Source organism: Mobula birostris, chromosome 17 (assembly GCF_030028105.1).
Source record: "Mobula birostris isolate sMobBir1 chromosome 17, sMobBir1.hap1, whole genome shotgun sequence".
Taxonomy (NCBI): Eukaryota; Metazoa; Chordata; class Chondrichthyes; order Myliobatiformes; family Myliobatidae; genus Mobula; species Mobula birostris.
Genome location: NC_092386.1, coordinates 65921195 through 65946012, shown reverse-complemented (window position 1 = coordinate 65946012; position 24818 = coordinate 65921195). Strand labels below are relative to the sequence as shown.

General features: G+C 39.8%; 1 protein-coding gene across 4 annotated transcripts in view; it reads left to right on the top strand.

Annotated features, from left to right (window-relative positions):
- The window catches only part of pax5 (paired box 5), a 267639-nt gene that overhangs the window by 7990 nt on the left and 234831 nt on the right, over nucleotides 1-24818 (top strand). For 2 of the 4 annotated variants that reach the window (XM_072281838.1, XM_072281841.1), the window contains exons 1-5: nucleotides 3420-3897; nucleotides 6248-6413; nucleotides 13164-13361; nucleotides 19430-19494; nucleotides 22634-22765. In XM_072281838.1, the coding sequence (XP_072137939.1) occupies nucleotides 3855-3897; nucleotides 6248-6413; nucleotides 13164-13361; nucleotides 19430-19494; nucleotides 22634-22765 (604 nt within the window). In that variant the 5' untranslated portion in view covers nucleotides 3420-3854. Of the gene's footprint in view, nucleotides 1-3419; nucleotides 3898-6247; nucleotides 6414-13163; nucleotides 13362-19429; nucleotides 19495-22633; nucleotides 22766-24818 lie in introns of those variants that run through there. The other 2 variants (XM_072281840.1, XM_072281839.1) reach the window with 2 other exon arrangements.

Below are 24818 nucleotides of genomic sequence, written 5' to 3'. Positions count from 1 at the left end.
TAATTTATTGTTTTACCATGAAATCATGCAAAGAGTTTCCCAAAATACTTTCAATTTAAGCGGTAACTGAAGAGATAAATTTGAACCCGTAAAATGAAGAATGCTGTATTCCTCTTTGAATTTTATGAGATTCAACACTCGTATGATATTATTCGGGATGTTTTTATGTCGGAAGTTATAGGTTTGAATCACTAATTAGAAAAGGCTACTAGCTAGAGACTATTGTGTACTTTAGAGAGCTCGGACGATTTACTTGAACACCATGTAAATTAGTTAGTCTGATCATTTAAACTGACAATTATAGGGGTTTTTTAAATATCTTTTTTGACAGTTGAAAATGTTAGAAAAATAGTTTGACACTTTGCCTTATAAAATGCGGATTCTGTGGAGGTATAACAATTTTCAGAGCTACACAGGCAGCTGGTATTCATTGCCACTGAAGTCGGGACGAGATTACCAACAATCTAACACGTTCACATTGCCTATTCCAAGTACAAATGGCAAAAAAAATCTCAATCAAAATTTAGTTTGTCCCTCGAATTAGATAATTTCGTCCCGCGATGCTGGCAGACGGGCTCTAAAAGGAAATGCGGACTCAGAGGAACTCTCCCATTGAATTTCTGGAGTTATAGACAGAGGGTTTGGCTAGACCCAAAGGCATTCAAGCAAGGAAGTTCTTCATCCTGCCGCCTATTCTCTCTGTACCCGTTGGCCAAATAATTTGAGCGTTGGGCTAAAATGCTCATAAATTGAGCCTCTGTTTCTTCATAGCTGCGGCAATACAAGCAGCTACGAACTGGAATAGAAAAAAAATAGCTAGTCTCGATTTGTTCTCTTTTATAGCAGGCAGAATTTTATGAAGGGCGTTAAATGCTTTACTTGGATGGTGGTACCATTAATGGCTTGTAACACCAAGGCGTTTCAAAATTACTGAGAGGAACGGACTGCTTTCTTCCATTCCTTGCATGAAGAGCTGGTGACTCAATTCCAAATCTTCCGAGTTTCAATGTCCAGGGAAAAAAAGGCATAAATGCCCTTTTGTAGTCCCAATTTGACCCATTTGAAAGCTGGCCTAGTTGACAAGGCCTCGGATGAAGCCTCATTCACATTTAGAAATAACACAACTACTTGTATCATAGCAAAAAAGCTTACAGACCTTCGAAAAAAATATAACCTCAGAGAAGTTTATATTGACACTCTCCTGTCGAAATATTTACTGTGTTCACTAACACATCATGCTTGGCGTTATGTAGCTGTTGGAGAGGAAAATGCGAGCTTGTTTATGTGAAAACAAAGTCATATCTTGAAAATCATTTATGCACAGCCGCAGGTAATAACACACTGCTTCAGCAAAACCACTAAAATGGGGGAAGGGCGCACCAGAATATCAAAATTATTCAAGACTTAGGTTCAGGAACGCTGAACTAGATAAAGGAAATACACTGAGCCTGCAAAGGGATTGCAATGTCACACCAAATACATTTTATTCCTGTTTGAAAGGGTACGTCCGGTTATCGCACGCTCAGTTCAGCAACAGCCAGCGCCAAACATTTTCCCATCTTCCTCCAGTTCAATTGAAAGTTTCCAAAACCCCATGCAATTCACTCTCCTAGCTGACTCTCTCGTTTTTTTTATTATTATGCTCCACAGAACTGGAGCGTTGAATTAATACAAAATACGAATTAAAAATCTCGTTTATGATTACGCATGTGCATTAGATTTGTGAAAATATTTGAATGAGAAAATAACTTATCCAGCAGATCGTGGTTGGTACCGGTGACATTTCTCTTAGAGTAATATCGTAGCGTATTTATAAAATATGAAGAGTTACTTTATACACCATTATCTTATATATAGACAGATTTTTATGCCAATATTAAAGCCGCCCGCCAAACCCAAATTAACTTTGATTTAAAATATAAATTATATTTTAAAATATTTTTATTTGCTGACTATTACTATGAAACCCTTGAAATTTTCTGGTGATCTCCAGAGTGACTTGCTTCCATAATTTCGACTGGCAGATACATACATAAATAGCATGCTTTCCATTCATCGATGGGCTTGTGCTAATATTTGAAATGTCCAATTAACAAATGCAATAATTTATGAAATATTGGCGGCATTGTACTGATTGATTAAGACAAGCTTGATCAAAATGTTTCAGTAGCTTCCACACAAAGTGTATTAGCTTCCAATAAAAAGTGCGCCATGTAAGTAAGTGCAAATTTAAGTGTAATACAACTACCATGTCTATCTAGATGTGTGCAAGAACAGGAAAAGAACAACTCCCAGATAGTCTCCTGCAGATGGAAATTCAACAATAAAAGTGCATTTCAGAGTAAGACTAACCTACATCACAATTAAGTATGTGCGATTGACCATTAAATTTTTATTTTAAATAATGAAGATGGAATTACAATGCACGATTAATTCATCACGGGGTGACTTATTCAAAATTCCCAGACTTCGGTGTTGATGTTTCCTAAGTAACTTTATACTCTATCACTGTTACATACGTAGCAAATTATTAGTGTATTTTCGTTACATTCAACCGAAATGACAATGACACCTGTTAACTGACTATAAAACTGATTCTTTGGCTAAAGTGCTACAGAAGGTTATTAAATGCGGGAAGTGATTAATCAAAATACTCAACATCCTATAATTTAATGTGGCATACAAATCGACAGTTTATTATTAACAATATTGCATGTAGTCGTTTCTTAGAATAATTTTGTAAATATTTTATTCCAATAATGCTTTAGTTTTGTTGTAACGTAATTGTTTCGTTGTATTCACCTAGCTAATGTCGCTCAGCCGTAAGTATCAAGTTTTACTTTGCTTTTTTAACTGGCAATGCCACTAAAGTCAGGCACTAGCATTTTACAGACTCCTTGACTTAGAATAAAAAATGAATGACTTATTTTTATAAACAAAAAGAGCAAAACAGGGTTTACTTTGAAATATAATTGTCTAAAATTATTCAAATGAAAAATTAGATTCCGTTTTGGATATCTGAATGAATTTCTTTAATAGAGAGACGTTCCTGCAGGGTTTAAGAGAATGGACCTATCAGAATATACCGTGAGATAACCAGTTATCAAAACGACTGCCTCGTGTATCGCTACAACTTGCAGATAATTGGTGAACGTTAAAAATCACTTACCTGCGATTGGTCAACAGTCGCAGATAAGGATGAGGGTCATTGGTGAATGAATCAGCAGTTCGCACGGTGATTGGTCAAGATGTTGCGCTATTGGTCAATAGGAATGGAGAAGATTGCTTGACTGGCTGGTTTTGATGTGATTGACAGTAGCCGGGGCCGTGCATCGTCCCCGCAGAGCTGATCCTTGGGCGAATCAGCGCCGAATCACTGTGGGCTCAGCCACATTTAAACACTATGGAGGAGACTGAGCGCGACTGAATACAGAGCAGGGGGCCAGCGCACTCCGGGGAAACAGGAACCCGCCTTTACACACGCAGCGGACAAATTGCACAGGAAAACGCAAAAAAAGAGAGAAACTGGAATTCTGAAAAGGATTTTTTTCCGGATGTGAACGATTTCGAAGTTAAAATCCACTGCTGTCACTGAGTAGCAATTGGATTCATTTTTTGGGGCATTGCATTGCATCTGATAAACTTAACTTTCACGTTTCTTGCACAATCCGTCTGAAACCTTGAGGATCACAAAGCTGTAGAACCTACAATTAGTGGCTGAGATCGAGATCTTCTTCTGGGTTTGCGTGGGGCGCTGCTCACCCTCTTTTGTTTCTGGGAGTATAGGTGAAGGGGTTAAATCCAGACCAGAACATCGAGGTTTTCTCCGAGTTGAAGATCGGCTGCGCCTTTTCATGGAAATCCACTGTAAGCACGACCCGTTTGCAGCAATGCATAGTAAGTAGGCAGCTCCTTCCCCGGCTCGTCTGGCGGTTCCTAGTGAGTGAGAGTGTGTAAGGAGTGCTGGAGTACCCGGTTTCACAAATCGATGCTCAGATGTCCCTGGACCCGGAGCAACGCGAAGTCTTGGAGAAGGAACATGTTTTGATGAAAATCACAACCGAGTCACACGTGCACGGCTAATTTTACTACCATCCCGATTTTCCTGAATTAAAAGCAAATTAATTAATCGATTTCTTAATTTTCATAATTAAATAGAAAGCAGCAACATTCGTGGACAGAGTTACAATATTATTTTAATTGCCTATACTTTTACTCAGAAATAAGATGTGGTATTGTTGCTTTCTGTGAAGAACACGGTTTGTATTGAACGCCAATGTCTTTAGAAGAAGATCATTCCTGAACCAAGCAAAATGATTTAGTTGCCAGTAAGTTGCGAAGGAGTAGTAACCAGGGCAATAAATAAGGTCAACGCCTGTTTCGTTTCGCAATATCCAAATTGTATTTACTGTTGTGAAAATATGAGGAGTAATAAGCCGGGGTAAAACAGTGAAAGTCTCATTGATGGAGTTGGACCACGCAGAAATCTCCAGCACATTTGTTTTGGTTGACACAGTTGGCTGGGACTTGTCCATTTGGTCGCTGTTATATGAAATGACACATCTTATCACGGTGTGTTAAGTGTTATTATACCTACAGCTTGTAAACAGATGCTTTATCAACTCGAACTAATCATATTGTAGAAGGGGCTACACACTTTAGGAATGGCACCTCGTTGACCAGGTTTACAGAGTATAAAACAGATTTAAATTTATCCCTCCAATTCAAATCAAAATGTATCGATTTAAAATTATTAAGCAACTGCGCAGACACTAAATTTCAGACCGAAGCAAATGTTATTGATTTGTATAAAGAGATATTGTTATAAAAGTCCTGTATTAGAGTCCCATTTGGTATTAATCTTTTTCAAGACTGAGTTATATATTTAATAACCCTGGTCGGTTTGCAGTAGGAAATAACCGAAGTTTCATTTTATTCCTTTTAAAAAAAACAAGAGATTAAAATCTCTGGAAAAAATCTGGAAAATGAAAAGGAATTTATTCCCATCTGGCGTGAAATCGAATGTTTCTTTTTCTCTGAAAAAATATGCTATTTTTCCAGTTAGCAATTTTCAGCTCCACAGGCTGGAATGAGGTACCATTTCACTGACAAGGAAACGGAAGTAATACATATTTTTTGGCTCATTAGCAAAGCGTTAATTTCACTTAGTGCTAAATCCGGTAAAAGTACCAACGAAAGAGGCCAAGTACCTCCCAGTGTAGTTTACCCCTCTGCTGCAGGTATCAATCCATTCTCGTTATAACTTTCCTTCCCTCTGGCTCTTACACAGAAAAAAAACCCTGGAGAATTCCAAGGACGATTTATGTCAAATACTCCAAGTTTTGCATAAAACAATTTCGTTACCGATCTTCATTTATTAACACTTAGGGACGTATTTTAACTCCGAATACAGATCCCTTGAATTCAAATTGGAATGCAGTTTTCCCCCTTTAATAATTATTGATTCCGAATTAGGATTTATTATTTCCACTCCCATTCTCGAATCGCCTTAGGATAAAAAAATACGGTTTTCTTTTGCAACCTGCGAGCTACCATTAACTGTGTGGTAAATATCTAAACACCCTGTTACATTTGCTGTGACAAACCAACCGTTCGCAATTCTGCAGCCGATTACTCAAAAGGAACGTGTCTTGCTCCCAGAAGACTGTGAACGGGACTAATATCTGTACTGAAGTCTCCGAGCGACAGGAAGCTGAAATTTCATCGAAAGGGGCGCTTTTTTTCTGTTCCTAATTCAGTGGGCCACTTTCACTTTCGGTGAATTTCTCGCGTGTTTCTGCCCTACAACAACAATCTTTCCTGTGCATTTTAAGGCAGCAACTGTAACTGAAGATACTGTTGGCCTATATGACTTTAATTTTACAATCCGCTGGAGTGAATGGCTGCCTCCATTCTGAGGGGCAGTTGTTGGTCGAGAGCGTGTGGACGCTATATGACGAGTATTCCAGAAAGCCACTTTGTACTTGTCTCCTTAGAAATGGTCCCTTCTGACAAAATGCGGCCGTTTGCTCGGCCCATTGCTCTTCTCCGGTCCGTGCGTTATATTCCAAAACCGTTGTCCACTCTGCTTTGTCCCCACACTGTCCCAATGCTAAGCGTGAGGAGGACGGGGTTCTGATTTTATTTTGCTGGTGCATGCCGATAATTCCACATGGGAGACGAGGTCTGAGTGCCTAGTGTATGGCTGCAGTGTTTCTTTCTGTCTCTGTTTGTGTATTGTATACAGGGCATGGCGGGGTGAATCAGCTCGGAGGAGTCTTTGTGAATGGCCGCCCTCTCCCCGATGTTGTCCGGCAGCGAATCGTAGAACTGGCCCACCAAGGAGTGAGACCCTGCGATATCTCCCGGCAGCTCAGAGTGAGCCACGGCTGCGTTAGCAAGATCCTGGGCAGGTAAGGAGCCAGACAGATAGAAATGTCAAACATGGTTTATGCCTGGAACCAAAATGATCATTAATGCTCTGCAGAAATAATATTTGAAGGGAAATTCAATCCTAAATGAAGACGAATAGAAATTATACATTGGGCACAAGGCCGAACATTGAGGGTGAAGCGAAAAGGGTAAATAAATCAGAAACAACCAGGAGACCGTTCATCATTCGGCAGTGTTCGGTGGAATAGTAATAACGGAAGCGATCTTACAGGCAGAAAGTAATAATGAGAAATTGTGTTAGAGGCAACAGAATCAGAAGTCATTCAAACCTAACATTACAGATATGAGGAGCAGAAATAATCCAAGAGCGACATATCCCAGACAAAGCCTTTCCTGCAGGTAATCCGTCAAAATGGATATAACAACAAGGTAATCCTTAAATTAAGAGAATCAGATATCGGAGAAAAGCAGAAAACGGTTCGCCCAAACCCTAGCAAGTAAAAGGCATTCATAATACAGAAGAAATCCCTAGGTTAAAAGGAAGCAAAATAATCCTTTAATATATGTCAGCCCTTCCGTGCAGACAGTAAATAGCTGGTAGGTACAAAGATAAATATTAGAAATGCCCAGGAAAAGCGGAGACACAGTTAACGCATATTAATGCACCTGGCAATGATTATAGACACTGCTGCCGCTGTTTCAGTGTCAATCTCTGCAGTCACTTTTTTGAGCAGAGGCTAGAGTGACAGTGAGACCTCATTCTACCCTACAGTCTGTTCCCTCACCTTACACGACTGTCCTGACCCCTAGCAGCCTTTAAAAGGGATTCATATTCGCGTTCCCTAGTACAAAGGACGAGTGCGTCGAACCCAGGTGTAGAAGAGTATATAAGCATATGATGCCATACCTATACATAAAGACGCAAACATTCCAAACAAGACCCCTTGCCTCGAATGCCCTACTAAAATTAAATTATGCCAGGTGATAAGTGCACTCAGAAAAATGCGTATTTGCACACATTGGCACCAGAACGCGCGGCCCTCAATCCTTCATCAAGCCAACAAGCTAAGCAGTACTTATTTACAAAGGCGAAGAACAAATTCGCATCCAAATTCACATTTTGAAAGAGAAATCCAAGTAAACACGATACTAGGGTTTCTCTTAATGCCGGGCACTCGAGCTGCCCCGAGTAGGTTTGTTTGCGTTCATATTTCATACGTTTTGACGATGTTATGTTTTGTAGAAATTGTTCAATTGCACAATAAATAAAAATGTTCCTCTATGAATCATTTGCTTAACTCTTAATGTTAGGAAATAAATTTGGTAAAGTTCCACGATTTATCCTTGTGGGGTGGGAGAGGAGTTACTATCACAAACAGTGGTGGAGAAATATGAATGCAGATATTGTGTGCGACGTGAGTTTTGGGCAGATTAAACCCTTCTATCATCTAAAGCCACGATTTAAAATTGCAATTACACGTGCATGGACGCTGGGCCTGGGGTACAGATGGGACGTCATTACCCAAGTCAGATCAATTTATCAAAGCACAAGCGGGAGATGAACTTTTATTTTTATTGATGTCCTGCCAGAGCCTGGGTCAGTGAACATCAGAAACTTTTTTTTACCCTAGTAAGTTAATTCTCATTTCCCTTTGCATATGGAAGATCTCCATTGCATCTTCAAGGGATTTGAAATCTGCAGTGTTCCAGTGATTTTGTTCCCCCAGGACGAGCGTGACTGACCTATTGCAGGCCCCGGTGAGACAATATTGTTTTTTTTATTATTAATTGACTTACTGGAAGATCGAAAATTGGAGTTTATAGCTAAAACACAATTTTTTCAAACTCTTAATATGACTAGTTATCAGATAAATTAAACGAAATATTAGAGAATTCTGCGCCTGTCGTTTTTAAGGATCCCGGGGTCTGAAAAAAAATATCCGTTGGATTTAGCTGCGGTTGGAGGCAGGCTCCCTGCATTAGTTGATCAAACTTGGAGAATGCAACTGTTTCTCCGTGGATTAAACCGGATCGCAGTTCCCATTGCACCGCGCACCGCTTTCTTTGCACATTTGCTTTGTTCGTGCACAACTTCCAATTCAAACGTATAATTAAACTGTAGTCAGTTCATTTGACTCCTGAACCAGGCTTGAAACGAATGATGAAGCACTTTCTAAGCAAGGTTACACATCAGGGCAAAACGGTTCTTATTTTGTAAGTTATGAAATCTTGGAGAGTTGATACTGGCAGAAGCTAGATTAAATTTCAGTAACAACTTCAACGCTTGCATTCGCTATCGGCTCAATTTGGGTTGTAAATCTCAATGAACTTGACATGATTAATCATTTAGTAATTAATGTAACAATTAACTGGAAGTTAGATTGTCTTCTACGATGATAAAAGCATGACATTTTCCTAACCAAGTTTCACGTTTCATCTACAAGGAAAAGTAATGTATTCGAGCAAAAAAAAAACTCGGAATATTTTCTAAATTCTCATTTCCTCACCGCCACTAACTTCTTCTAGATAGTCCTTGAGTAATAATGGGAAGCTGCTGGCTTTAGATCAGTCTCAGCAGCAACCGCACGTCCATGGAAAGAGAAATTCAATGTTCAGGAAGAAGCAAAGCGCACGGAGGGAAGGGCGGTCGGAGCGCAGTGAAGCAGGGATTAGCATTCAGGTCCCCACTGACTAAGCTTTAAGCACAACCAGCAGTCCATCGTTGCTACCAGTCATTCTCTTCCCGATCTCTAATACGCACATTTATTCCCAGCAAGATTTGTTAAGAGGCTCAAGATGCTATAGCATTCAATCTCACTCCGTTTAAAACAGATCGGAAGATCCACTCCAATCGCATCTTGCAGGAATAGGAGCAATTCTTATGTGAGTGCCTTTGCCTCTTGATCCTGTTTAGAGAGGGTGCATAATTTTGAATTAAACTGTAATTGTTTGTCAGAAATATTTAGCGATTTATTGATCTATTACCCAGTGTGAGGGGCAATGTACATAATTGTTTTAGTAAACTAAATAATTGTCTTTTTAAGCGTTACTTTGCAAACTTCCTCTTGACTGCTTCGCGAGCAGTTTGACCGTTCGCCATATCTACTCTTAGGAAGTATAGAAGGTAGGACATAGAACGCAAGAAAATACTTAAAATTTCCTTTATTTTTCCGGAGTTTCAATAGCTCATAAAGACATTTTTTTTATTCCTAACTATCCCACTAGACCAATAGTGGTCTAATTCAGAGGCAATTTATTTCATTTTGGGATCTATCTGCGTTGTTGTAGAGTTTCAAAGGACATCTTCCTTGCCTGATTACTCAACTGGGATCTCAGTTTAAGACTGTTCATTGTCGACTTAAGTCAGTTACTCGGAAACCTGTCCTTGGACAGTACTTCACGGAGAGTACTTCTGACCTTGAACGTGTCAGATGTATTGTGTGTGTGTGTGTGTGTGTGTGTGTGTGTGTGTGTGTGTGTGTGTGTGTGTGTGAGAGAGAGAGAGAGAGAGAGAAAGCGGGAAGAGAGAGAGAGTGAACGCGGGAAGAGAGGGAGGGAGAGAGAGAGAAAGCGGGAAAGGGGGAGAGAGAGTGCGAGAGAGAGAGAACAAGAGAAAGAGCTAGAAACACACTGAATAACGCCGAGAGGGAGGATGAGACAGAAAAAGGCGGAAAGAAATATATACCCGCATGTGTGTGCGTGTATGTTTACGAGAGGAGAGAGAGAGAGAGCGCAGTAGAGTGAGTTAAAAAGAATGCAATAATTTAGCCAGCTTGATCGACCCTATTTAAAGAAGAAAGGAAGTTTTTTGCCGGAAGTAATTTGGTGGATGTCCTGAGCTGTGCAGTGCCCGGCGCCAGGTTGCATGGAGCAGTAAGCTGAGGCCGGAGCTCCTAACAGACACCCCACTTGGTTCTGGGAAGCAGTTGTAGTAAGCTATTAATAGGACCATCCTGAAGGTGTCTCTGCTTGGCGAAATGTCCTTCTAGCCAGTGTGTAGTCTTCTGGACATGCTTCAGCCCCTCGTGGAGCCTCGCAGTTTTGCTTCCATAGTCAGGAACAAACATTAAAAAATGGGACATCCAAGTAACTTCCATGCAAGTTTTGCTTTCTGGTTATCAATCACACTAAATTTCTTGTTTACATCACTGAATATACTCAAAGTGTTTGTCAATGTGAGTGATCTGTTTTGAATGGGAAGCGCGGGCTAGTTGTTTTTAATTCCGCCGTCTCCCCTTCTCACTTTTCCTCCTTATTAGCTCTCTGTTTCATTCTTTTTTCATTTTTCTTTCTCTTCGTGTCTTTCTCTTTACCCCGAATAGGTTCTGCTTGCCTGTATCTGAGTTTTTCTGCTAACGAGGTCCTTGCCATTCTTCTTCTGGAATCTAGCCCAGCTGGAAGTTTGGGCTAACTGTTCTAAATCACTGCTCCGAATTGGGCAAAAGGTCAAAATTATCAGGAACGTTCGGACGCAAACACGAGGAATTCTGCAGATGCTGGAAATTCAAGCAACACCCATCAAAGTTGCTGGTGAATGCAGCAGGCCAGGCATCATCTCTAGGAAGAGGTACAGTCGACGTTTCGGGCTGAGATGAGTCCTGACGAAGGGTCTCGGCCTGAAACGTCGACTGTACCTCTTCCTAGAGATGCTGCCTGGCCTGCTGCGTTCACCAGCAACTTTGAAGAATGTCCGGACTGCAGTTTAGATTAGCGCCACCGTGCTTTCAAAAGCGGAGAGAAACTCATATGATAAAACACTAAAATAGAAAAATCTAGCCAGAAGTGACCGGATCTCCTGGGTGCGATGAGGATGGAAATTAGCCATCTGAAAGGAAAAAAAATGCACGAAACACACTGAAGAATGGCGGCAGGAAAGGTGCTCACAGTTCCGAAACCTCTATCTAAAAATAAAAGGCAATCAAAAGATTAACGTAATTACGATTATTTTTGCCTTTTAAATGTGTTGCTGCTTCACATAATTTGCGCCTAAACCTTACTAGAATATCAGCTCCCCATGATTTTGTGACCCACTAAAATTAAATCGCTAATTAAGTATTTCCATTCCTTTATTCTAAACCCTTTTCGATATTTTAACTGTACTGGAATGGTGTGAGATTTAGGGAAAGGGAATATCATCATTATTAACAGCTACCATAAAGACAACTCGACATTATGGATGCTGTATCAATCTTTCTATACGATTTCTTAGTTAAAGCCGTTGGTGAACGAACCATATATCAGCGATAAGAATAAGTAGAGCATAAATTCTTTCCTTATTTTTAGTGCAAGCCTTGTGTTATCCTATTCACAACGGCAATGCGAGGCTGCGCTGGCAAGGGATTCCGTAACTAGGATCTGAAGGTGTAGGGTTGTAGATGGAAACGTACGGTACATCCCATTATTCCACAGGACAGCACAATGGCTATTGGTCATTGGTCAGGTGAAGTACGATGCTGTTAATCCTTTATGAAACTTTTTACATATGTTCTGTGATTTGATAGATGAAAACATTGGTGACGTGTCACCTTGGTTAAGACCTTGCTTGAAATGCAGTTAGTTCTGTGTTAATTTGAGTATCAGTTAATTGTAACGATGTTTTTCTTTTGCCTTTGTTGTTTTGGTTCTCTCTATCTCTTTCTGGTTTATTTTGACCCACTACAGAACCCTGCACCCCCTCCCCAAATATTTTTTATGTTAGATATGTAAAAAGCAAAGATTAAGTAGTCCAGACATCCGAGACGACCGAATAAAGAGCATCAGAAACATTAAAATCTACGTATTAATGCTTGTAGCACCGAAGGGACAGAAATAATCCCACATAATAAAATATTCGAATCATATTGGCAAAGCAGAAGTTAAATCGGGTTATAAGAGTAAAAAATTTGAAGCAGCTATAACCACTTAAATTATTTCAGGCAGAATTTCTCGATGTTCTAGTCCTAGAGGCGTATCTCTTCAATTACTTGCTGCAATATTTTTTCAGAATAAAAGTTTAATAAAAACTTGATTGAAGAAGGATCTAGTGCTTTGATTATTGCATTTTATTATGTAATTATTTTTGCGATGACAGTACAGATGTTAGGGCGCAGGTTTTAAAAAAAAATCATTATCAAGATTTCACTCCGGCAAACATTAAATATGAAAAATCTTACATATCTCTTTAAGGAACTTGCTGTTCTGGAAGTGACTACTGTGCAAGTGATTAATTTGAGATTTCATTATTAGGAACATTTTTGAGTTTTAGCATATTTTGGTGTAACGTGTACATATATTTAACACACATTATCTATGCCTGCGTGTGGATGCTCACAGGTATACACACGCGTATACACGAATACACTCAGGTGAAGCAGCACATTAAGAAGGGCTACCGTGTGTGGAGAAAACGAGTCCACCAGGAATTGGCGCCAGTTGTCTGGGAACTATCCTGTCAACAGCCCTCAGAATCTTATCGGTTTCAATAAGATCATCTGTCATCCCTTCATATTCCAGGGAATGTAGGCAAATTCACAACAGCTCTGTTCATCAAATTTCCTTACACACTATTTAGAAGAAAACCGCAGTTTTTATTGTCTTTAGAATTAGACGAACGGTTTTCTATTTCTTATTCCAATAGAACAAAGAATTCTGTGCAGACTTTTGGTCAGATACGGCAGATTAAAGAATGATTGGAGCTGGCCCTCTGAACAAATTCTGCTTGCATCCCAATTCCGGTGTACAAGTATTATGCACACTCTCAAGTAACGCTCATTCTCTTTTGGTCTTTAAAGGTACTATGAAACAGGAAGTATAAAGCCGGGAGTAATTGGAGGATCCAAGCCAAAGGTCGCTACACCCAAAGTGGTAGATAAAATCGCCGACTATAAGCGTCAAAATCCCACCATGTTTGCCTGGGAGATCCGAGATAGACTGTTGGCAGAACGAGTCTGTGACAATGATACGGTGCCCAGTGTCAGTTCTATTAACAGGTACTTACCCATAGGGGGTGCGCTTTCCAACATTAAACAATAATTGATCCTCAACCCTTGATAACACCGTAACCCTAAAAAAGCTTTTGAAATGTCCAAAGGATACTTGGAAGAGGTAGGCGTGAGGGTTAAAAACATCCGAACATATTGAAAAGTAAAACACAGTTATTTGCCTTCGCCTCAATTTTGTTTTCTAACAATTTAAACACGGGACTGCTCTCCGAGTGCAAAACAATTCTTATCTTGCACTGGAAGTGTTATTCCTTCGACTGTGACACCTTCCTTCACCAGTGCCTTTCCAAGTCATTTTCACTTGGTTCCTTTTTCATAGCAAAACTCTTTCTCTCATGGTAAACTTGTTTCCTCCTTAGCTGCTTCATTTATCAGCTTCACCCACTGCTTTTAATGTACAATATATGAATCATTATTTCTGGATGTTTCTCCTGTCATTCATTTTGGGATCATAAAATGTAGTTCTCTTAATTATTTACCTGCAGGTCTTCCAATCTGGTCAACCGCATTTAGTGCTCACACTGGTGAATCCAACTGTAGATTAGATGACTGTTCTTGCAGAGTTCACAAGGCCATCTCAAGCTTCTAATGCACATTATTTCAGTTCCCTTTCCCTTCTACTGTCAGTCCTGGGCCTTCTCCACTGACACAGTGAGGCTAAACATAAATCAGAAAGCCTACATTTCCTATTCCCCTTGAGTAGCTTACAATCCAATGGTACAAACATGGAATTTTCCAATTCCATATAACTAATGTTCCTAGTGTTGATCTCACATACACAGTCACTTGTCAATCTAGGTTTCTTCTCCCTTTGTTCACTGTTGTGATCCCCTTCTGACTCCTCTCCCCCAGCTGGTTGCATCGGTCCATCAGCCCTCCCCCCACCTCAACCGGCTCCACCTATCATCTACCAGCCTCTTCCCATCTTCCCTTGTAATTATGTCTACTGGCAATCTTTTCTCTATTCTGTTGTAGGATCTTGACCTGAAACATCCACAAGCATCTTTTGCAACAGCAGATGTTGCTTGACCCATTGACTTCTTCCAGTGTTTATTTGTTTGTTTGTTTGTTTGTTTTGTTCCAGATTCCATCATCTGCAGTCTCATTTGTCTTCTAGCTCAATTTTCTCCATGCTGAAAGTTTGGCTTCACGCCCATATTCACATATACGACCAAATTATCTGCCAGAACTTCAAAATGAACACACCCTTCTCTTGCTCAATTGACTGGTTTATCTTTTCATGACATTTCCTCATCAATTACTCTTTACTTCTCTGTGCCTGTATTTGTTTATAGATTCAAACACCACCCTTCCTAGCATTCCTAGACAAATTGTGATCGTTTTCACTCTATTAGCCATAGATGCTTATCTATTTTATCCAAACAACTGACAGCAGTTCCCCTCCACTTCTGTGGTGCAAAAAAGACCACCATGATACCCTTTAGCCTGCCTGGATTTTCACTGTGTTGAGATTAAAGATACAGTACATATAGTAATACTGTTTATTTCTCAAAGTGATTGCTTTGGTTTCTCAAAACAATAAAGTTATTACATTTCTCATATGTTTCTCCTTTTGTACCTATCACTTTCAAAATCCTGGTATGGGATCACAAATGTTAATTGGGAATGTTCAGTGATTTCTATACCCCTTTGCCTCATGATATAGTATTTCTTCACCTTTAAGGTCCTCCTTAAAATTCACGTTTTTAATCATCCACCTCATCATATGTTTTAGCATTGTTTTACTTCATGAAAATGCCTTGTAGGATTTTTATTTATGCCTGAAGTGTGATATAAATGCAAATCATTGTTGAGTTGGCCTGCACTGTGAAGGCAGTTCCTACATTTTTTAAAAAAATCTTGGATTAGTGGAGCAATAACCTACAGAAGAAAGGTATTTATAGTACACCCTTGACAAAGACTTCAGAGCAACATTGATGTTGAAATCTTAGCAACCATACTTAAATTTTAAAATATATTGAATAACCTTTCCTATCGCATGATAAACAAGATCAAATGTAATGTCTACCTTCTTTACCCTCACTAATTCAGAATAAGGGATTAAAGCAGAGGTCTAACTCAACTCTGATGACAATTGCTTCCTGTTTTAAAGGATTATTACAATTTGACATGCTGAACTAACAGGTACCTCATGTTAGGCCTTTTTTCTTTCATTAAAATGATGATCTACACCAGCCTGCAGAGTTCTTAATGAAATTAAAAGTTTTACATTTGTAGCAGATATGAAAAATGTAGCCAGCTGAAATGTGCCAGATTAGAGACACTGCAACGGCCTAGAGAGTAACAGGAGAAAAAAAGATTAAATCTATCAGAACCATTAGTTGAATGTCTTATGAAAAACTGGCGTTGAAACAGTTGGATACAAATAGGCAGAACGTAGACTGAATGTAAGTGCCAAGCCTGGTTCACTGATGAAAATAGGAATATCTTCACCATTGTAACATTTTCTTGTAACAGTGGTGGCTATGGTTTAGTTTCATTAATTAATAAAATCTACAATATTCAACACAAATGCTTTGTAATGTGCTCACCACAAAACATGTTTGCACATCAAATTGTAATAGTTCTCCCCCCCCCACCAAAAAGAGGTGCAGACTAACTTTTCAGAAAGAATACTTATTTATTTTCTATGATCTGGGCAAGGTGAATGTTTATTGTACTTTCCTAATTGACTTTGAGAAGATGCTGGTGAACTGCCTTCCTGAAGCATTCCAGTTCTGATGAAGCTGCTTCCAGACTGCTATGCTGAGAGAATTCCAGGATTTAGACCCAGCAACAATGGAAGCCCAGCGACATTCCCATTCAGGATGTTGTATGACTCAGAGGGTAACCTACAGGTAGTGGTGTTCCCGTGGTACTGCTACCATTTTTTTTTCTTGGTGTTGGGGCTGTAGGTTTTGCAGGTGATGTAGGAGCAGCCTAAGCAAATGATTGCAGTGCACTTTATAGGTAAATACTGGAGATCACAGGGATCAATAACGTGGATCAGTACGCGCTGCAATTAGGATGTCCGAAATCATGAGAAACACTCAAGGCACAATGTTAGAGTCTGCAATGAAGATTAGACTCTTAGGTCAGTCATAGTACAACAGCTTCTGAAGCTATTTATTGGCTTCTGAACCACTTCAACATTTGAGCACAGAAGAATTCTATAAATAGGAGCAGGGGTAGGCTATGGCCTGTCATACATGACCCATGATTCAATGAAATAATGACCAAATTAATCTTGGCTTAATCTCAGTTCCTCCAAGATTTAAAAATATACCCAGTTCTAGATTTCACCACTAGAGGAATCATTGTCCTGACATCTATACTGTGACGCCCCTTTAGACTGTTGTTTCTTTCTAAATTCCAGCGAGTCAGCCCAATCTAATTTTTTTTCTCATTATTTATCCTCTTTACAATCAAGTTAAAGTTCTCTGCTCTGCTTCCACAACAAGCATAGTCCTACTAATGAGGCATTCAGTGTGGCATCAGTAAATCCTGTGCAGATGAAGCAACAGCTCCGTGCAATTTCCTTGCAAAAAAAAGTCAACATCCCAATTTGGAAATCAAGTCTCAATGAGAACCAATTTTCAAAAATAAGTTTACTTATCTAATACTCTGCTTTTTCAACCAAAATGAATAACTTACTTTCTCCATATTTTACACTATTTTTGTACTGTTCATAGAGTCATAGAATCAGCAGCATGGAAGCAGTTTTTTTCAGCACACCAACTCTGCACCAACCATCAAACATCCATTTACACTAATACCATTTTATTCTCTCCATCTTCCCATCAATTCTCCCAGATTCTACCAGCTGCTTGCACCAGGAGCAGTTTCTGGTGATCAATTAAATTGCCACCCTGCACACCTTTGGGATGTGGGAGGAAGCCCAACCACCCACAACAAACCCATGCGGTTACAAGGAGAATGTTCCAACAGCACACAGACAGCATTTAAGGTTAGGATTGAATCTGGGTCATAGGAGATGTGGGCAGCAACTTGAACCACCACTGTGCTGCCCGCCTGATCGTTGTAAACCCTTAATGTTCTTGTCATAATTTATTTTCCATCCATCTTTGTAACACCTGAGATTTATGATACAATATGTCCAATCCTTTTGCCTATTCTTTAATATCAATTGTGAACTGATGAAAATCCAGCATTCATCCCAGTGGGCACTCCTGTAGTTATAATTTGCCAACCTGAAAATGAATGGTATCCTTCCACTTTGCTTTCTTATCTCCTATCTTTACCGATGTATTGCTTGGGTAGTAACTTAATGAATCCTTTTTTAGAAATCTAAATATGCTCCAACTATTATTCCCAAAGTCCATTCTGCAGTGACCTTGACTAAATTTGTCAAACAAAATTTATATTTTCATAAAAACGTTTTCCGTACCCAATGACATGATTTCCCAATTATCTGATTACTAGTTTGCAGTCCTGCCAAAGGCTTTCAGCTCAAAATGTTGACTGTATCTTTTTCCATTGATGCTGCCTAGCCTGCTGAGTTCCTCCAGCATTTTGTGTTTGTTGCTTGTATTTCCAGTATTTGCAGATTTTTTCTTGTTTGTGTTGTCCACTTGCTAATAATAGTTTTCAGTGATTTTTCAGTTGCCTGTTGGTTGGTGGGGAGCAGCTTTGTCTCTACCAAAGGAGGTGTAATTCTCTTCTTCTCTCCATTAACCTGTAGATCACTCTTGGGCAAGGTGTAGCACATGCTTAGCCTACCCACGATCAGGATCACATGACGCCACGGGAGCAGGTGGTGGATGTTTGTATGAGCACCTGGTACATATCACAACCCTGGTTATGTGACCACTGATGCCGGGCAGCCAATCTCTGAAGAGTATTGATAATGGCTGGGGGCCGTCTGTCTTGCAAAGACACTGCCCAGCAGAAGGCAATGGCAAAACACTTCTGTAGAAAAATTTGCCAAGAACAATCATGGACATGGATAGAGAAAAGAATTAGAGCAACAGCTTGAAGGGGGTTTCCCTCACAGGCAACGATCAGCTTAAAGAGAGATGGAAGACCATGATTGCCCACATCATACGACATGACACATAATGATGATGATGATGATAAGCCTAGAGTTCCCTGCTTTCTCCCTCCTTCCTTTTTTTGATATATTATGACATTTCCAATTATCCAATCTATTGAGACTTCTCCTGATCTAAGGAATTTATAAAAATTATAGCCAATATACCCACAGCCTCTATTTCAATAGAATTCTACAATGCAGGTCATCAGGTTTGGGGCATTAGCTTGTTTACCATTTTTCTCTAGTGATGATGATACTTTAATTTTTTGCCTTTTGTTTGCTTCTGATATTTCTTTTAATTGTTTGGCATTTTTTTCCATCATCCATTTGTTTCATCAAACAGGTGCAAAATATTTATTTAACATCTTTGTTATTTCCCAACCCCCCCATACTAATTCACCCATCCCACTGTCTGAGGGGCCAGTGTTTATTTTTGCTAGTTGCTTCCTTTGTAAATATTTCTAGCGGCTTTCTTGTTAGTTTACTCTGATATTTCAGTTTCTGCAGTTTTGTAAACTTTTAAATTAACTTTTGCTAATTTTACATAATTCTCCTAACTATCCGGTGTACCAGTATTTTTCACATTATAAGAAACATACTTCAGTGCACCGGATGAGGCAAGGGAACATATTCTGAATCTTTTGAAATGAATGTAAAAGATCCATGGACTTTTTGTGAAGAAGAACTTGTGGCTCCTTTGGTAGCCTGGTCTATGTTCATATTTTATCACTACAGAAAACAATTCATTCCATTTGTTGGTGTGAACTCAGTAAGAACACATTGGATTTGCCTGCATTATAAAAGTAAATACTTCCAAAAAATACTTAATTCATTTTGAAGCACCTTAGTCACAATGAAGATATGAGGGAATTTTCTCTAGTGGTCATTTAACACATCTTCTGCAGCTAGCTTAATAATATTGAGATTAGGAGCCTAAATTTGGATGGGCTGTGTTGGATGACACATGATTTAGTGTTAAAAGCACTTTTTTAATTTTATTCAGGATTATCCGAACAAAGGTACAGCAGCCTCCAAATCAACAATCGCCAGTCTCGTCTCATACTATAGGTAAGTGTCATTGATAAACTGCCGTTTCACTTCTGTAAGACATACATCGTTCTAAATCTTGAAGAATTGGTATTTACTTTGAGGACTAATTTCATTAAAACAACTAATGTGAGTAGAAGTTAACTTTTGCTCTCTCTGTCAATCCCTCCCTGAACTTGTGATTTCCCAACCTGTAATCCATCGGCTTCTAAACCTATATCTGTCCTTCCTCATTGTAGCAACTTACTTTGTGTAGGGTGCCCATTCTTCACAGTTTGGTTGGCTCTTAAACGTTAGTCGTTTATCTGGGGAAACTGTGAGCAAATCTTTTGAAACCTCAAATACTCATTGGTTGTGCATGTCTCAGATTTTGTTCTCTGCTCATTTGTGATAACATTACTGTGACTGCAATTGATTCGAAGTGAACCAAGTTCAGCATCAGATTCTCTCGAATGTTTATTGATTGAGATATTATATCTAATCCAACATAAGAATGATTTTACCCCCCCTTAAAATACTACTTTGATTCCCTTCTAAAGTTCATAACTTTAAATTTGTCCAGATGTCAAAGGACCACATCTTCTAATATCTTTACTGAACAAAGAGAGAACAATATTATTTGGTTAACATCATCTCCGACTCCAGAATATATCATGCTTTTATATAATTATATATCAGATTGCTATTATATTCACTCTGGATCAATTTATAGCTGCGCTCAAACAGGATAGAGGATTAACTTCTAATTAGTTACCACTCAGCTGGGCAATAACTGTAATGTAATCTGATTGTTATAACTGTTGTCTTATTCCAGCTGACAATCATAATGCTTCAACTTCTCCACTGCCTCAGTGTTTCTAAGTAATTTATTGTTCAAATGCAGTACACTAATATAACTTGGGTTCTGAAGTCTGACAATTATTTCAATAAAACGATTTCATATTATAATACGAAATTGAAATCCAAAACTTGGAGTGCCAATAGAATGGCCATAAATGTGGTGTAATTAAAGTAATACATCCATAAAGGAAACTATATTACATTTTCTGCATCGTTAAGCACTAAGAAGTTGTGAAAGTTTTATTATTTTCTTTTAATTCCCTTTTCTCAGTTTCTTTCAGTGTTGATTGTGCCTTTGCAATTGGAAGTATGTGATTTAAGTTTCCACCAAGATTGAACTTTTTTCCATTAAATTGACCTTTATTTTAAGTATAACCTTTAGTGCTTATGCACTGTATGTTCAGAATCTACAGCAAAGATGGAAAACTGACTATTCTTCTGAAGGAAGGATTTTGGTCACTGTGTATTCGAAAGCAATGATGATTTAATTGAAGGACTTCCTCTTTGCATCTAGGTTATGATTGCATGCAAAATAGAGGCAAAATTAATAGCCCTCTTAATGACAGTGTATGGAAGCTCAGTCCTCCTTGCTCTGTGTGGTACTGTTTTATACCCTGTTCTCGCAGTGGCTCATGCTTGGTTGCAGTTCTAGAAGTGGTAGTGTACTCAGGATACTTATTTTTATACGTCTTCTCAGAGAGTGAGCTTCAGCAGTTTATTTGTGCATGTTGCGTCACAGTACATGATTGACTTGGGGTATTTTGTTCCTGTCAATAAATTCTCAAGAGTTCAGTGGATCAATTTCCTTATGCTTCTTAGGGTCTCAGTGGGCGAACATTCAATGGCTTCTTTTGGATTTGATGAACTAATACCTACTGAGTTCTGATAGATTCGTTCAGCCAATGCCCACTGGTTTGTGGTGAATTCAATCAATACCTACAGAATTCCAATATTGATTGGGTAAATTTGGGCACTACAGAGGTGTAGCAGTTAGCATAATGTTATGCAGCGCCAATGGTTGAACTCCACTGCTACCTGTAGGGAGTACGTAGGTATGTTCTCCCTGTGACTGCACGGGTTTCCTTTGGCTGCTTTGGTTTCTCCCACATTGCCAAGACGTAAGGGTTTGTAGGTTAATTGTTCACGTGGGTGTAATTGGGCAGTGGGGGCTCATTAGGTCAGAAAGGCCTGTTAGAAAGCTATATCTCTAAATAAAATAAATAAGGTAAAATAGCCACAGGTGTGTAATTCTCTTGATTGACTATGCTGGGCTTTTTGGTCAATTGGGTGAAGTGATGGAATGTAAACACTACTGTACTGACCAAGCAGAGAAATGGGGACAAACATCCAGTAGCTACAGATTTTGACACCAAAATATGCTCACTGGGATTGCGGAGACACTTCGTTAATGCACTGACACTCAGATATACTCCTCTGAGTGGTCTGTCTGCTGTGTCACTGAGGTGAGAGAATGTTCTCTATGATGAACGGGCCAGTGACTCACAAGTGTTAGGCATTGTTCATAGTCTTTAGCTTTGAACCTTGAGGAAACGCATCTTTCCTTAGTGTTTAAGAAAGGGTAGATATTTTACAAACACCAGCTTCCTTGGATATACAGTAGTGTTCATAATATGACTGAATACACACTGTGAACCAATAAAATCTTTGGTTAGAATTGATATTCAAAGGTTTCAAAAGTTTCAAGGGTACATTTAATGTCAGAGAAACGTATACAATATACATCCTGAAATTCTTTTTCTACGCAACCATTCATGAAAACAGAGGAGTGCCCCAAAGAATGAATGACAGTTAACTGTTAGAACCCTAAAGTGCCCCCCCAGCTCCTCCCTCCCACGCGTAAGCAGCAGCAAAGCAATGATCTCCCCTCCCCCACCAGCAAAAAAAGCATCGGCGCCCTCCACCGAGCACTCAAGCGTGCAGTAAAGCATCAGTGAAGACACAGACTTGCAGTACTGCAAAGACTACTCATCCACCCAGTATCTGGCACATCACAGGCCCTCTCTCTTTCCCTAACAAGGGAAAAAGAGGTGTGTCTCTGTTTCACATTGCCTATATGGCTGCAGTTCAGACTTATTTCTTCCCTCCCCTAACGCTGAACATTCACAGTCCTAATCAGGGATTAACTATGATCATGCCCAGTGTGAGAAATGAACCGGACTGGTTCTTGTCCTTGAAACCCAATCCTCCTTGGATGGGGAGCAATGATAGATCCATACTGATTTTCCACAGGAGGATGTTTTGCATCTTGGTTTACAATGTCTCTAAACTAACTAATCCTAGTTGTCATTGACACCCACAGCACCAAGCTCTGTGCCAGTGACTCCAGTCCCATCTGCTGCCACAGACTCAGCAGGATCTTCATACTCCATCAGTGGAATTCTGGGAATCACACCATCTAATAATGAGAATAACAAGAGAAAGCGCAATGAAGGTAAGTGCAAATGGATTAAAAGAAAATGCATTTAATGGATCTAGAAGCATGTTGCAGTAATTGGTCCAAGAAAAGTAAAACTCTGCTTCAAACCTGAACTCAATGTGTTCTCCGTGTGACTGCATGGATTTCCTCTGATGTTCTGGCTTCCTTCCACATCCTAAAGACGCGCTGTTTGATAGGTTAATTGCCCTAATTTGGTGAGTGTTAAGAGCCTGTGGGGAGTTGATGGAAATGTGGTGAGAACAAAAACAAAATTAATGGAGGATCAGTGTAAGTACGTGCTTGATGGTTGGTGTGGTCTTGGTTGCTGAAGTACTGTACCTGTTTCTCTGGTAAAACAACTATTTTATCAATGAATCTAGGCCTATTGGAATAACATCTGCATATATGATGTTGCCACTGACTAAATATAAGAAAGCTGGCATTAATGTTCAAATTTCATATCATATATCAACAGCGATACAAAATCGAATCCACAATTCAAACAATAATCCAAATCTCACTTGGTCATAGAAGATGGTGTATAATGGTGGACAGCTGTTTCTCGGACTGGAGGTCTGTGACCAGTCTGTTCCATATGGATCAGTGATGGAACCTCGGTTGTTTGTGATATTTATAAATGACTTGGACAAGAATATAGGTGGGCTGATTAGTAAGTTTGTAGATGACACAAAGGTAGATGGAGTTGTGAATAGTGAGTAAGGTTGGCAATTGATACAGCAGGATCAGTTGGAAATTTAGGTAGAGAAACAGCAGATGGATCTTAATCCAGATGTGTCAAGTAGTGCATTTTGAGAGGTCAAGTTTTAGAGGAAAGTTTACAGTCAGTGGCAGGACCTACAGGAGCATTGATGCACAGAGTGATCTCGAGGTACAAGTCCACAGCTCACTGAATGGGGCAATGCCAGTGGATAGGATGGTAAGGAAGTTATCTGGCATGTTTGCCTCTATCAGTTGGGCATTAAATTTAAAAGCTGGGAAGTCCCGTTGCAGCTGTATAAAATATTGGCTGGGCCACATTTGGATTATTGTGCGCAGTTTTGATCAACACACTATAGGAAGGATGTGGAGGCTTCGAAGAGGTTTAGGGTCAGGGTTAGACGTTCACCATTTACTACTTATCTTTACCCTCATCCCTTCCCTCTCCACACAGGTCCATCTGCCTGTTTACTTTCCTTTATCTGTTTCAACCTGCCAGCCACAAGCCTCTGTCTCAAGCCTTCCCCCTCTTTTGCCCTGCACCCGACTCGCTCCGCCCCTCATCCAACCTCGTCTGGTTCCAACTATCACCTCCTGGATTCTGTCTCATCCCTCCCTCTCGTTTCTATCCACTGGCCATCTCTCTATACTTGGAGTCTTGATGCTGGGTTTTGACTCCCTTTGCCTCCCCAGATGTTGCTTGACCGACTGAGTTCTTCCAACTGTTGGTTTTTCCTCCAGATTCTACCACTTTCAGTCTTGTCTTTCTACTCAGGATGCTGTTGGACTGGAGAGTAACAAGAGGTTGGGTGCTTGGGAAAGCTTTGATTGCTTTCTCCGGAGTGCCAGAGGCTGAGGGGTGAGGTGAAAGAGCTATGTGAGATTGTGACTAGCATCCGTAAGGTAGCTAGTCCGAGTATTTTTTCCCAGGGTGGACATGTTGAATGATAGAATGCAAAGGCTTAAGGCGAGAGGGGGAAAGTTTAAAAAAGATTTGTGAGGCAAGTACTTTACACACTGTGGGAGGTTCATAGAATGTGCAGCAGGGATGTGGTACAAGCAGATACTTTGGTGAGGTTTAAGAGGCATTTAAGACAGACACAGGGAATGGACAGTTCAGGCAGATGGGATTAGTTTAGATTGATGTGATGGTCAGCACAGACATGGTGGCACAAAGGGCCTGTTCAGGTGATGTACTGGGACTGTTCCATGTTCGAGCTGACAGATGATGTAAGAGACAAATGGGACAAACTCAGACTGGTGGTGCTGGTTTGGAGTGCCTTTAGAATAAACTGGCATCCCAGCCCATTCATGTACTTGTGTGTTGAGTCACATCGGATAACGTTATGAT